General features: G+C 37.7%; 1 protein-coding gene and 1 long non-coding RNA gene across 8 annotated transcripts in view; one reads left to right on the forward strand and one right to left on the reverse strand.

The window, feature by feature from the left end:
- CTNNA3 (catenin alpha 3) overlaps positions 1 to 15,248 on the forward strand; it is a 549,510-nt gene that overhangs the window by 518,006 nt on the left and 16,256 nt on the right. For all 5 annotated transcript variants that reach the window (XM_030030142.2, XM_030030141.1, XM_030030143.2 and 2 more), the window contains 2 exons: positions 6,402 to 6,507; positions 14,157 to 14,291. In XM_030030142.2, the coding sequence (XP_029886002.1) occupies positions 6,402 to 6,507; positions 14,157 to 14,291 (241 nt within the window). The remainder of the gene's footprint in view (positions 1 to 6,401; positions 6,508 to 14,156; positions 14,292 to 15,248) is intronic.
- Positions 9,397 to 15,248, reverse strand: part of LOC115348102 — a 262,022-nt gene continuing 256,170 nt past the window's right edge. For all 3 annotated transcript variants that reach the window (XR_005933549.1, XR_003925743.1, XR_003925742.1), the window contains 2 exons: positions 14,196 to 14,289; positions 9,397 to 13,687 (listed from right to left, as the gene is read on the reverse strand). This is a non-coding gene — a long non-coding RNA (uncharacterized LOC115348102). The remainder of the gene's footprint in view (positions 13,688 to 14,195; positions 14,290 to 15,248) is intronic.

The raw sequence follows: 15,248 nt of genomic DNA on the forward strand, positions 1-15,248 counted from the left end.
GAACTGCTTCAGCCATTGCATCTGTAAATGTTGAGTGTGGGTTTGGCCTTGAGTCAGTTACACTAGCAGTTTTGCTAGCATTAAGAATTCTTTTCTTCTAATTTCCAAACCTGTAAACTCAGATGGGGATAGAGAGTGAGTTAAAGTAGAATCTTCCTTGCTCCTGTGTCCACAGCTGTAATGAAATGGCAAAGGTCAGCTCTTGGATCCACCTGTACAATATACAACTACATTCTCCCTAACTGAATTACCTGAAGAACTCTGCTGCCTCCTGTTTGTCTAGGTATAACTGATAGAGACATGCAGTCAGGTGTAATAAAAGGGTTTTTTTGTTTATAGCCTTGATTCTAAAGAGTGTAGTTTTCCATCCTTGAACACCAAGCACTTCACAAATTGCATCTAAAACTGTGCGCATTGAGCTGGGAGGGGCAGACAAAACGATCTACAGAAAAAAATGATTCACTCAGTAAGTTAATAGAGCATTTGTAATGAGTGAGGTTTGAATCCTGCTTCCTTATCCCTGCTCCCAGGACTTCACACAATCACTAGGTTAAAAAAAGAAAAAGAAAACTTAAGAAACAGCTCATGGAATAGAGATCAGAATGTGTGATGGGAATCCAAATTTCTTAACTGTGCCAGTATTAGAAGCATTTTGCAGAACATCAGTGGGAAGGTAGAAAGAAGGGAGAGACACACTGTGTATTTGGGGAAGAACTGTAGGAGGCACAAGTGGAACCATGGAAAGTAGTGACAACTGAATTAACTAAATACTGTAGTGTATATAAAATGTAATTAATTTGTTTAGGAGTATCTTTCTGTCTCTGGATAAGGTAATGGATGCGCCTTATAAAACTAAACAAACCGATAGCAATGTAACTAATGCACTTTCCCCAAGAGTAGACATGCACCTGAAGTAACATGATAGCCACCTGGATGAGTGCTCTGACCTTCTTCACAAAGTCAAGAAAAGTTCCAGCTGATTCCCATCAACAATGAGCCCTTGCCAACAGTCAGCCTTATCCAGGCCAAGGCTGAACCCGAACTGATGATACAGGTTGGGGCTGCTCACACGGACACTGGTCTGGGGTTGGCCGGGATTGCCAGACTGGATGCATTGCTGAGCTTTGATTGGAACAGCGAGGACCAAAGAGGTAGCTGGGTCTATACTGGTTTGGAGTTAGTGCCTCTTCTGCGGCGTCCCCAGAAATCCTGTAATGACAGTGGGAGCTGTCAGGATTTGCTGAGCTAGAAATTAGGACTGATGATGTAGTGGTCAGTGCCTGAAGCTCGAGACTTTAATGTGAAAAAGACCACTCAGGTTGTGGTTTGGAGATGACAGGAGTTGCTAAGCTTAAGTTCACGCCTTGAAATGCTTGCAGTGCTATGAAAGGCTTATGTTTGATGGTAGTTTATGGTGTTAGATGTATGTTAGGTAGGAGTTTATTTTTTGAGACTGACTGGTCAGTAGAGCTCCCTATTGTTGTTTCTGATGCAGGGAAAGTACAAAACATTTGCTGAGGTGAGTACAGTGAGTAGGGATAAGCCGCTCAGCTTTGCTCAGAGACAAAAAACTGTGTATTCTGGGAAAATGTGATGGCAAAGGCCTTTTAGATTTGAGGTAAGAGTACAAGTTTCCATTAATGTAAGAATTAAGAGACTAATTTTGATGATTACTTTTCAGAGTGAAATTCCAGTGTGGAGGAAAACAGAAGATAGATGCCTGCTAATCATTCTAGTTAAGCTTAGGCAGACAGAGATGGAGTTACTCTGCAGATGATACACTGGTTGTTTATCATGGCTTGGAGCAAGAAGGATTAGATTGAGAGGGTTAGGTTTCCCTTTCACAATCTTCCAAAATCCTCGGTGTCATACCAATTAACACGGTCCAGCTTTTTTCTTCTTAGGATTGTACCTTTCAAGAAACGTTTATGTGAAGCTTTTTTTCTCCTACAACTTCGTGGAGGTACTCTAAACTGATTTTGTTGTACACAATCCAACTACATTCCTTCTACTTAGACTTAGCTGGATGTCTCTCAAATTATTTATGGTCTATTCCCAGTTTCCTCATTGGATAGAGCAGGTGATTTAAGAGATCTAGTAACAATCCATCACTGCCTTGGGGGCATATAATTGCTCATAAATATAGTACTTTGTGTCTCATCTTTGTTTTCATAGCCTTGAATGTGTTACCAGCTTACTTAGCTAGTAAGGTTTTATGCTTGGAAATAGTGAAGTGTGAGGAAAATAGATGTATTAGATCTTCCATGCAATGAATCCAAATCAGGCATTCAGAATCTACTGTAGGCTGTGAATGCAATGAAATCACTGGGAAAGAATTTCAGTAAATGCAGTAACGGAGTGTGTGAGATGAAGTTTGGCTTTAAAAGTTACAGAGACTGGAAGCAGGGCAAAAATAGTAAGATAAGGCTGAGTAAAAAAAAAATGTTTACATGGACACCATAGCAAAGAAATTAGAATTTATCTCATAGAAGAGTGAAAAAGGTGGAAAACTCCATGGAGAAATTTTGTGATTCTGTTGACCAGCAGATGGTACATGGTGGGAAGGATTTTTTTAATATGTCTTTAAGCATCTGCTGTAGGTGCATGAGCTAAGCTAATCTTCTTAAGCTTCTGCATGCAGATCTGTATTATCTATAGTAATTTGGTTATTTTTAACGACTGGACCAAGTACCACAATAGTCTCACAGATTAGGCAAGGATGCTTCAGCACCTGGTGGAGACAGATCATGGACTACATCTGTAGGAGGAAAGGAATGTTGGTACAATGATATGGAGAGAGAACTAAGTGAAATACCTGAAAAAAAACCCCTCCAGACAGTGAGATGGATAGCTCAGGGAAACAGCCTCCCAAGCAAAGTGTTTTTTTCATAGTTCAAACTTGCCAGACAAAATGCAAGTAAATATAAAACTGGTAGGAAGCTGTCGTCTAATGGCTGGGGAAAACAACCTAGATGATTTAATAGACTTTTTGTGTCTCTAACATCTGGATTCAGGGAGTTAATCTGAGCTAGTGGCATTGTGAATCTGCTGATCCGGTGCTAAATCAGGAAAACTGGGAATTCACAAAATGCACAGCTGCACCGATAACATTAGAAGGCAACACACGTTGAAACTGGTAGTCATTCAACAAACAACATGAAACTTCTTTGTTAAATTTAAAATAAAATCGTTGGACTGGAAGAGACCTCAGAAGGGTACTTAAATCATCCCATCATTCATAACAGACGTCTGTCTAGTCTTGTCCAGTAGCGGAGATGCCACAGCCTCCTGGCTGCTCTGTTCCAGTTCCCCATGATCTCAGCGCCTCATCTGAAACTTCTTTTCCAGAATGTAAGCTCAATACTACCTCCCCTATCCACTACAGCCATGAAGCCCATTTGAAGACTGTTACCATGTGTATCCTACAGCCTCTCTTGCTCATGCTTCCTCCTTTGCCCCACTCCTAACTTTCAAATTTCTATATCAAAGAAGGGTTTAAACCTTTCAGTCTTTCTTTATTGGTCATATTTATGACATGTCTAATCATCCTATTTGACGGTCTCCAATTGTGTCAAAACCGTCTTCATGGAGACCCCCACAGAACTGCAGCTGCAGTCTTACCGAAACTGAGAAAGCAAAAGGAGAACTTCATTTTGGATATCTACCTATTTGTGTACCTTGGTGTGGCATCTGCTGTTTTCATAACAGCGGTACCTCATGGACTCTTGTTCAGACTGACCCACTGTAATAACCCCTGTATCTTCTTAAAAACCTGCTATAGAGTTTATATTGCTCTCTTTCCATGTAGTTGATTATTTATGTCCAAATTAAGAGTTTGCAGTTGTCCCCATAGAAATTTCATCCTAGGTTTTTTCCTGTCTGTATCTTCCATTTGGCTGGTGATTCAGCAGATTTGGTGTACTCTCCCAAGTACTGTTTTAAAAGTATTTAGTGGGTAGAATTGCCAAACATCATAAATTGGGACTAATGGCTCATTATGCCGTACCCCAAGGCAATTAAACCTGCACTTTATGTAAAAGGGTCTGGATTTTATGTGGAGGTGAAAAATGGAGCACAGATAATTCTCCTTGGTTGTGTAGAAAAGGAGCCGTCTTTGTATGTGTAACTTAACATGCTGGATTTTCAGCACTTTTTAATATAAGCCTGAGGCGTTGTTAAACACTATTTCTAAGCATTTATTTCAAGACTTAGCTGTGGTTTATAGCTCATAAGCATCCTGCCCCACATTTCTTAGAGAATGTAGTGGAGAAGAACTTGAACCATTGGTGCAATTAGGTGGCAAGTGGAGCAGAATTCTTGTCAGTCCTCATTGCTGAGTGTTCTTCTAATGGCTCTCACGGTGGCCGTATTTGTGGTGGAAAGAAATACTTTTCATTTGTTTGAAATACCTTTCTTGGGTAGAATTGCTTCATTCTCGTTAGCCAGATCCTCTGAGGGACTTGCACAGGTACAAGAAAATTGCTAATTTAATTGAACAACTTCACCTTCAAAATGCATGGCCAGCGTATCTTCAGATGTCAAAAAAGCTGCTGGCTGATACTCACAGGGATTACCTAAACAGAAATTACTTGCACTGTTATGCCATCTCTCCTTTCCCTGCTGCTTTAATTCTGGGTTGTGTTCACCTTTTGTGCTGTTTGACTGGTAGACTGGGTTGTAACTTTCCAGGAGGGTACTGGACTGCTTACAACTTGTAGAGCATCTAAAGTACTTCCTACGGACAACTGACATACCTATGGCCTTTGGAACTTGCCACAGTGCAAATAACAATGAAAAACTAATCAGTGGACTGAGATGGTGGGAAGGTTCAGTATGCAGTTGTACGAATTCAGTTGTGAAACTAAGAGTCAGAAGGAAAAAACATCGGGAAAGGAAAATGAAGGGTATTGTGAAGTTTGAGTGAGTACTTAATCCTGGGCACACAGGATTGCATTTGCAAATTCATTCCCCACATACACTATTATTCTTCTATAAACTGGTCAATTCGCTAAATAGGTTTTCCATAAGAAGATACCTTTCTGTAGAAAAATAACATGTAAAATACCCGATTCTGAGTTGTTCCAAATGTGGGCTTCAGAAGTTAAGAACAAGGAAATTTGTAAAGTATGATTTTGTAAAGTATTTGTAAAGTATGCTTTTTCCCCAAGGATTAACACATAGTTCTTTGCTAAGCACTCCAATTAATCAAGAAAAGAAGAGATTAAACATTATCTGCCATATTGTCTTGTCATCAGGGTCTTTTTTACTGAATGAAATTTTTGTATAGTTATGTACGATAAGATTTTTAGGCTAAACGAGTTTTTTACTGGAATGGTTTGCCTTTATACGTGAAACCGTATTGTCTTCGAAGAAATGGGTCTCCTCATTTGAACAAAGAAGTATAGCCTTTTTTTTTTCATGTTGTCCACTTCCTTTGTCCACTACAGAACTTGTAAATTTATATGAGGCCTTCAGGAATTAAATGTTTACATAATAAAACTAAAAGTATTCCTGTCAAAGACATTGAAATGCAAAGTTGAGTTTAGTGGGGTTGCTCACTGTATACATGTGTGAATTACAATTAAGCGTTGACTTTAGTTTAGCTGAAGTATTTCAACACTGAAGAAGCTGAAGCACAAGAGAATGTGAAGATAATGGTTGTCAATATTACCTACCTTAAGTATTTACATTTTACTTCTTAGTTTCTAGAACATTCTCAAGTAATTAAAGTTTTTAGGGTTGTGGGGAGGTTGTACAAAAGAAGAGGTTGGCTTCTTGACAAACTGTTCACAAGAACTTTACAGTTTTTCTAAATTGAAAATTCTTCTTTGAATAATTTATGAAATTATTTGGAAACTACTTTCAGATATGGCATATCTGTACTTTGAGTGGCATTTGTTAGTTTTAATTGCAGCCTTGTTCATATAGTTCCATTCAAGCTTGTGTGCACCAATTAAGTTAAAAAAACCCCGTACTATTGCTCTGACCAGATATCTATAATGAGTCTCAGAATACATCACTGTGCTGAACTTTCTTTGAACATATTTACTAGAAAATTCCTGGAAAGGAAAGGAATATAAACTTCATATAACCACAGAAATAGCGAATGGCAAAAGTCGTCTCTTAAAATCTGTATTCTCAGGATTTGGCGTGGGTTGTGCTTCCAGTATGAAAAAACTGTGACATCTTTCTCGTACTTCTGCATCCAGTTGATGCCAAACAATACAAATCTGTGGGACATGAAAAACAAAACCCTTGGGGGGGGGCGGGGATTTAATTAATGTTGCTTCTGTATAAATTAGTTGTTTTATTCAATTGAGTTCTTCTGTGCCTAATTTGCATGGATGTGATTTATTCTCAGTTTTTGAATAATGTAGTAAGGTTCTTTGTTTCATTTGAAGGGGTAGAGGACCACTGAAGAACACATCTGATGTAATTAATGCAGCGAAAATGATTTCAGAGTCAGGATCAAGGATGGATGTCCTAGCACGGCTGATTGCCAATCAGGTAGGTTATTTATGCAGCAGTGCATTAAACTTTGTCACAGATTAATCCATCCACAGAACCTCTAGCACCTAAGAAGGTCACTTACAAAAGTGCTTGTGACATTTTAGATCTACCTCAGATTTTCCTTTTCTTCTCAATTTCTGAAGCAATGGATAGGTAGATCCTATCTTAATTGTCTGTGTCGATTCTCTTCTTCATACGTATCAATGTGTCTGTTCATATACACTTAAAAACACACATAAATGTATGTGTACATGTATCACAGATCCATATGTACATACTTTTATCTACATATGTATTTGAACATGCGTGTATATTTGTGAGCTCCTTTAAGCTACGAGTGCAACATTTTAGATGTATAGTATAGTCCATTCTTGACTTCCCTGGGTAAATTACACAGAAACAACTTGAGTTGTTTCAGGTGAGTCAGCTTAGGTGTGGGAACACAGGGTTGTTGCATTGGCATAGAGTTCTGCTGAGCGGGCTTACTGTTTTGGACAGGTGCTAGGTCTCAGCACTGTGCTTAGCAAGATTACTGACTTTCTTCCTCTGTCTTTGCAATTATTTGTTTTCTACCCTAATCTCTATACATAGATAGTTACAGAACCTGTGCTTTTGCTGTACCTAGGTAATCTTTCTTCTGTCTCTGCCCCCCAACACTGGCCGTTTCTTTCAAGTATTGATGTCAAATGGTTTTCCATGTAACTTACCCTTCTGGATAGTCTTGAGTTTTGGCCTCTGCATAGCTGTAGTCTCGAGGTGATTTTTTTTTAGCATTTAAAAGAAATATGTATCATCATCAGATGCAAAGTGTTAGAGCTATAAGGTCCACTTTCTTTCCGTCGGATCTTTAAAACATCCAGTCGCTCAAAAAACTCCACCAAAATACCCAAACCAGGATCTACATAGATCAATAAGCATGCTCATTTTCTGGGCTAAGACGACTGCATAGTAGCTTAGTAAATGAATACACCAAAAGCAACTTGTCACATGCAGCAGCCCTCTTTACTAAGTAGGGTTGGTTGTTTTAGGGGCAGACAGTGCCAATAGAAGAGTGTAGTGAAGTGTCAGTGTGCAAGTATCAAATCTAAAGCGTGTACATTCCTAGTCTTTGTGACTGCCTTTTAGGTCCAGGGTAGCATGGTATAGTCACTGTCTTCCACACGCTCACATTCTCTCTCTCTTCCCCTCACTTTTGATTTTCATACACAACACTTGCTTTTCTAATATCTGTGAAGCAGCAACAATCTATTAGTGTTTTCTGTCATATTTCTCTCTGAATTCCAGGTAACAAGACAAAGAATTTCTGGGTTTGATCTATACAGTTGTGATCTGATTTGTGGCAAAACTAGGTAAAATGTCTTGAGTCCCCATTTCTGATCTTGACAAATATTCTTCCAGCACATCTCTCTTATCAAGAGCATTGCAGCGTGGCTCCTTTCAAGATTTTTTCAATTACAAATTAAAATTCAAAACTGTCACTGATCTATTGCAGAAAACAATGTGGTATCAAAGCCAAAGATGAGTAAGCATCATAATATCTTGCTTGTTTTAGAATAGGGAGTCCAGTCTCAATGAAATATTTATTTCCTAAAATTTTCCTTTTTCTGTATTATTACGGTGACTCCAGACTAGAAACATGAACAAATCAGTGTGAGGAAAAAGTAGCCATGAATCATTAGTGCTAATAATTCATGTGTACCCTCGTAGCTGCTGGGAAATGTGATGTCATTCAAGTTATTGTAACCCTTTTACTGAATTCACTCAAATTATTTCCATTTGTCCTAGCTCAGAGCTTGCATACAGTTGATACCCTTGAGCCACCTGACGCCTGGTATTTATTCCCTGTGCCATCTAGTATGCATCTGAAATACACTAGTTAGTTAGAGGTGTATTTTAGATGTAATTTCCTATTACAAGCACAAGAAGCAAATACGCATATACAGTTGTTTTTGTTTTTTTTTAAAAAAGATGAACCAAAGCAGCTCTTCCAGTACCTCCGTGGTGAACGCAACTACGGTCATTGCTAGCCATGTGTCAAACTTAGTAAAAAAGAGAATCTTGCCTTTACTCCTCCTATTACAAAGAGGCTTAATGTGATGCTTAATATGATCTCTTTCCTCAGATGGCTAGAAATCTTTTAACATCTGTAACCTTTTTTGCCCATGCCATGTCATCTTTTAACTTACAAAGCTCTTTTCTCATTGTGTTATTTTTTTAATCTGCAAGGTGTTTGTAAAGACCAGTAATTCCTTTTCTCAGCTGTTATTTTGCCAAATTTCCTATGCCTGGCTCTCTTGGGGTCCTAAAATAAAATAAAGTTTACATTCCTCTGGGCTACCAAATAGCTGTTCACTGAATTTGGTCCAAACTGTAGGAACGCTGCAAGAATTTGGTGCCCAGACTGGAACATGAATTCTGATGGGGTTTTATGAGTCCCTTTCTCAGCAGCATTAATACTTTTTAGTGGAATATGTCACCTGTTGCCTTTGAGTAACATCTAAATTATGTGGAATTTTTATTCCATGTAAAAATGGATTTGTATGATTTGCTTCAAAAGTGAAAATAGATAGCTCTACATTGTACCAATTTTCAAGTTACTGTTACAAGATACAAGTCCTTGCATTCTTCCCGTGCATACTTTTCTTAACACTGTTTCACCACTTGCTATTGAGCTTAGGCGATCCTGTATTTGCCACATCACTTCACAGTTGTCCCATGATTCAACAATATTGCTCTGCCTTTGCAGTTAACAGGACCACAGTAATGTATGATAGCATTTTCAGTATTCAAAGCTACATGCAAGAAAGAAAAGCCAAAACCTCGCTCTATTTCCTCCATCTAGCTTCAGACCTGAGCAAGAACCCAAAAGACGCAATCACTGCGTGATGAAGAATCACTGTCATATCTTTTTGACCTTTTCCTGTTCATAAAACATTTTCAAATGAATGATTTTGGTTCACACTCCATGTAATTTTAGAGAATCATAATTGAGAACTGTGGACTTACATCATTCATACAGTTTTTCTTTTAGGAGGGGAAAAAAAAAAAACCAAAACAAACCACCTTGAAACTGTATTAGCAGTATTTATAACTTGTCAGCCACAGCAGCACTTCTCTGATACACTGTTCTTCATTTCAGATTTTTATAAACCCCTCTTCCTGCGTTTGAAGGAAAGGGACACAGTATGGTATAATTAGCAGAATTCAGTTGTATTTGAGTCCATACAGCACTTTTAAGATGACTCAGAGTTAACAACTGTGAAAATAATTACAGTACCACATCAACATAAAACTAGGCAAATTAATCACAAGTACATTGATAATAAATTTAGTTTAAAATAAGATTGTTTCAAATTCATTGTTAAATTTGTGACCTGAAAGCCGTAAGATAATTAAGGCAGTTAGTACATCCTGGTTTTAATGCTGTGTGCTGTAGATTAAGATCTTTATTAAAAGCCTCCTCACTATTCCAGTTGTTTTGCACCAGGAGATGCTGGTCCGCTATGATCCAAGTAAGACAGGCACCCAGACTCTCTGAGATGTCATTTAAAATGCTGTTTGTCAGAGCTAACACTGTAAGGAAAGAATAGCGTAGATAATCTTACATCCCTTTCAGTGGTGGGAACCCCAGGTGGTGCAGCACCAAATGGGCCTTGGAGCCATCCACAGCGTGCTGGGCAGACCCTCTCTGTAGAAGAGATTCCCCCATTTTGGTCATTCGAGCTATTATGGCATTCTCTCAGAACAAAACAACTCTATTAATCATTTCCACTGTCAAACGGGATGTTGACATGAGAACTCCTTTCTGCAGTCCTAGATAAAGGCAAGGATATGCCAGTGTCCCAATCACCACTACCAAGTGGGAGCTGCCCGCAGGCTCCTCTGCTGCCATACATTAGCTAGGTGTATGCTGCGGACGAGGGATTTGTGCACCACAGCACAGCCCAGGCCTGGCCCTACTCAGGTTAACTGCTGCGTGGGTCACTAACTCCTCCATGTACAGTGGTTTCTCGGTTAGGATCAATAAATACAAGGCAATAAAAAGTTAACTACTTTCAAATTCTGGAAGTTTAGGGATCAGTATGAAACATGTCTTGCTATAGAATCAGGTAGTCTCCTGACTTAGAAGCTGATTTCATGTACTTCAAAAAAGTTTCCCTGAAAGTAAAACTAAAAAGGCATCCTTTAAAATGATTAGCTGGTGAATATGATGCAAGCAGATGTGCCGAAAATATCTTCCAATTACAGGATCATCTTACCTACAAGCTTACAGTTAATAACTAGTTGCAATAAATTATTATACATTTGTATTTATAGTAGTGGATCTGTGTGTGATTATACACAGTATTACTCACCATGAAGACAGATTCAGATTCTAGAGAAATGCTACCGACTTTGTTAGCAAAGGGATGAAATCAACGTAAAGCAAGAACAGTATTGTTTACAGTCAGAATTTCCTCCAGAATTGTTTGTCTTGGTCTTTTGTGCCACTGCTGTGCCAGTGGCTTTTTCACTGGGATTGTGAATGTTGGTTTCACTGTGTCTTTAATCACTGCATAATTTATCAGATGACCTGGAGGCTTCTGGATAATTACTTCTGTTGGGTAAAACACCACTGCATCATTTGGATGCAAGTCAGTTCTGATCCTGTTCTTAATGGAAGGCTCTTAACACCTCTCTACCTTCAATATGTATGGGAAAGAACCTCTCATACTTTGCCAGGATCTCTAGTTAAGAATGTGAGACATTAAACTGGTAACCATCAATTGCCTGTGGGATGATTAAACTCAGAAGTTATTAATTGTCCTTCTGTTGCAGCCTAGTGCTTGGTTTCACTAGTGAGCAAGTGTTGCTTGCACCAGATTCTTCTGAGCCATATGTAGAGGATTCCTTATGGAATATCCTCTACAGAGTACATTTCTTTCTAACATCTGTCCATGGTTGATTGGGATATGCTATAAGGCATGAGGCTTTAATTTTTTTGTAGTACTTTATCCTGCTTAAAGTAGTGTAGAGTGTTATGTCTGCCCCTGTAGATGCCTCTTCTTTGCATTGTGTTGGTCCCTGCCTTGATCCTATCATCTTGGAAAATTTTATGGGTAAAGTACATAAAAATGAGCACACTTGGTTGGACCATAGGTTCATTTAGGCCAATATCCTGTTGCTGACAGTAGTGAATATATACAGAACTCGGTGAGATAATGGCATGTGTTTCATGATACTTGACAATATGGTCTCCCAACCTCCAGCAGCCATTCAAGAATTTACTTAACCAAACATATTTTTGATACATTGATACATTAAATAGTCCTTGATGTTTTTCATTGATTTGTCCAGTAACTTTTTTAACCCATGTAAGCTTTTAGTATAACCATGCTGCAACAAAGATTTCTGCAACTTAACAACACAGTGTTAAGAACCATCTCCTTTTGGTTTGAACTCATGCTAGTAACTTTTAATGACCTCTTGGGTTTTTATTGGAGGAAAGAATACCTGTCTTCATAAAAATCTTTGTTGTCCTTTTCCTGTTGTCTTATGTGCCTCGTAGTAGGCAAGGGAGGGGAGAGATGCACCATATCTATCTACACTGGGTAGTAAAGTTGTGGGTATACCAGAGAGTCCTACAGTTGCATGATCACATTTCAGAAGTCTTTTCCTAATAATGCCTAGCATTTGCTTTTTTTGAATGCTACTGAGCACTGAACCAGTGTTTTCATAGAACTGTTTTAACTTCAAGGTCTTGTTCTTGAGTGGCAATTTCCCGGTCTTTGATGCATATCATCTTTAGCATTCCTAAAATGTTACACATTTCTTCTCAAAGGGTATATAAGGAAGATAGTAAATGTGATTGGCCTGCCAATATGTAAAAGAGTACTATATAATAAGGTTAAATTATTCTTGCCTCTGAAGTTCTGTAATTGACATTGTCACGATTTAAAGTGGATGAGACACTACATTGACACCCTATCTGCCCATCTCTTGAATTTTTCCAGTGGTGGAAAAATGTAAATCACAGTGTATTTAAGAAAAGCAAAAATGGAGGAGCAAGCGTCTTGTTCCAGGAAATATACCCTGTCTTGGTATAATTAGTTCTGATGTTTAAAGGAATTAGTTGTATTTGACTGGAAGGACAATTTTTTATTAATTAAAATTAAATAAACAATGAGTATTCCAGTTTTCTAAACAGTCAGTGGGATACCAGTACTGATTTGTGTGGTTCTTAAAGCAGTGTTGAGTAAGCAAGAAACAAAGACATATTTTAGGATAGTTTTCCATAATACGCTAACACTTTGAAAACGTCACACATAAGAAAGAGAACATGTCCAGAAACTCCTCTATCTTTCTTCTAAACTATGTCAAAGTACAGAAAACATTTTAGTAATGGATCTAGCAGAACACAAGGTAAAGACTGACATTTAATTCATATAAATTAATTTAAAATTGTTCATGTTAATCTTCCTTACTCATTGTTATTGTTTCCTAAGTCTAAAACATGAACTTGTTTGCTTAACCAAACATACTGCATAGTCATGAAGAGTAGAATTGTCACACCCCCATTTTAAACAAGTATAAAGTTTCTTCAGCAAAGCTAGTTGTTTAGGCAAAGCATTTCATGGGTTAAGTAGAATCTGTGCTTTTTCTGACTTCTGGCAGGTTTTGGATTTAAATCTGTTGACCACAATTCCATAAGACCAAAAGTTTAAATAACTATACAAAATCAGAGATGACTGCTGCGACTGCAGTTGGTGGGAATGTATCTTTTCTTTAAAGTGACCGTATTATAATGTAAGTACAGCACACAGGCTAAAAACACGTCTGAAAAACTGTAGGGATCTATTTCTTACTTATCATGCTGACTTTTTACAGCTGTGGTAGCACAATAGGGACTCACCGTTCACCTCAAGATCCCTTTATTCTGCCAGAGCAATGAAAAGCAGCTTTAGAACAAATGCATACCAGGCCTTAGGTGTCTAGCCTGGTACTCACAGAGCGGCATTTCACCTCCAAGTACTCCAAGTATTTTGGGAGTTCACAGAAGTGAGGGCAGAAGGATGCTATTTTTTTATAAAAAACCCTGTGTTGTTAAAAGTATTGAAATCGGTGAGTTTTCTGTAAGACATTCTTATTTTCCTGTTCCCACTGATACAGAAGATCTGCTGATCAAGTTGAATAAACTCTGAATGGAACACAAAAAAACATAGATCATATTATAAGATAAAGAATAATTTCATATAAACGTTAAGAATGCTCTGCATTTATGCTTGTATTTGCCCACATAAGTATCACTGTTAATGTAGGTATCTGCTTAAAAAGAAATCATAACCTCTTAGGAATAGAAAGGAAAGTAATTATTCCATACATTAAAGAATTTGTTTAGAAATACTGCTAAGGCAAGCACAGCAGTGTTAAATAAAAAGTGAATATGAGGAAGTTTAGGATTATTCTGAGCTCCTCCAATTATTTTGTTAAAAAGCTTCACAAGAGGAATGAACTGTGCAACCTGATATAGCTGTAGTGAAAAGCAAGGCTACACTCGCATAAAATTTGAATACTCCTCAGTGAAGTATTAACCTGATGTCTGAGAAAAAATTTTGAATCTGCAATTGCTGAAATGCATTATTAACTGTTCTTTTCTTAATCTTCAGTGTCCAGACCAATCATGCAAACAGGATTTGTTGGCTTACCTAGAACAGATCAAGCTGTACTCCCATCAGCTCAAAATCTGCAGTCAAGTTAAAGCAGAAATTCAGAATCTAGGTGGAGAGCTCATCATGTCTGCTGTAAGTAGAAAAATGGTATAAATTACTCCGTTACTCAAATTAAGTCTTAAATCTGAGTTGTGCTTTCCTGTGCTTGCGAGGTGTTCCCGTGTAGTCCTGAATCTCCTGTTTTATTCCCCACTGTTTTTTACTCTCACTTAACACAGAGAATCTGAGACAGTGAAGTGTAAGACTGGTGGCTTAAAAGAAATAGCAATCAGTTGTGTTTGGTTTTTTTTTTTTTTTTATTTTAAATTCTCAAAATATATTATTCCTCCCTGTTATTCTGGGGTGATTTGGTTTTAAGAACTGTAACGTATTTTAAGATAGTGGGTCGTTTATTTAACATATATGGAGTATGCGTGTATGTACACAAAAAGAAATCCCTAGAGATATACTTCAGTTCAGAAGGAAATGATGAAGGATATTCTACATCTCTACAGAAATAAAGACAATTAAGAGCAAGGTGACCTGATTCTTGAGTAGATTTCTTCATTTTGCATTAATTTAAGAGTCATTAGCTCGATTACAGCTAAGTATCATTAGCCATGGAAAAGATACCATTGTTTATGATTTTGTGGAACTTTTATGCACTTCTCCTCAGCACTAATCTGATCATGCGCATTCATATAATGCCTTCACCTTCACAATTTCTTTGATTGTTAGTGTTGTTATCTGTAGCATACGGGATTATGATTTCAAGACATAAAATCTGCTAAATGGTACAAAAAACAGGTAACAAAAGCTTCCCACCCCACATTCTTACCATTTACATACTTTCCTCTTTATGATAACTTCACATTCACATAGTCAGGAATATATGTATCACTAAAACTATTAGTACCTTTTATATGGTTTATAAACTAATGCGAAATGAAGCCTCTATTGCTGATGTGAGTTTTGAAACACTTATTTTTGTAGGATATTTTTGTTGGCTATTTAAATAATAATTCAGAGACTGTATTTAAATCTCTGGAA

Source organism: Aquila chrysaetos, chromosome 11 (genome assembly GCF_900496995.4).
Source record: "Aquila chrysaetos chrysaetos chromosome 11, bAquChr1.4, whole genome shotgun sequence".
Lineage (NCBI taxonomy): Eukaryota > Metazoa > Chordata > Aves > Accipitriformes > Accipitridae > Aquila > Aquila chrysaetos.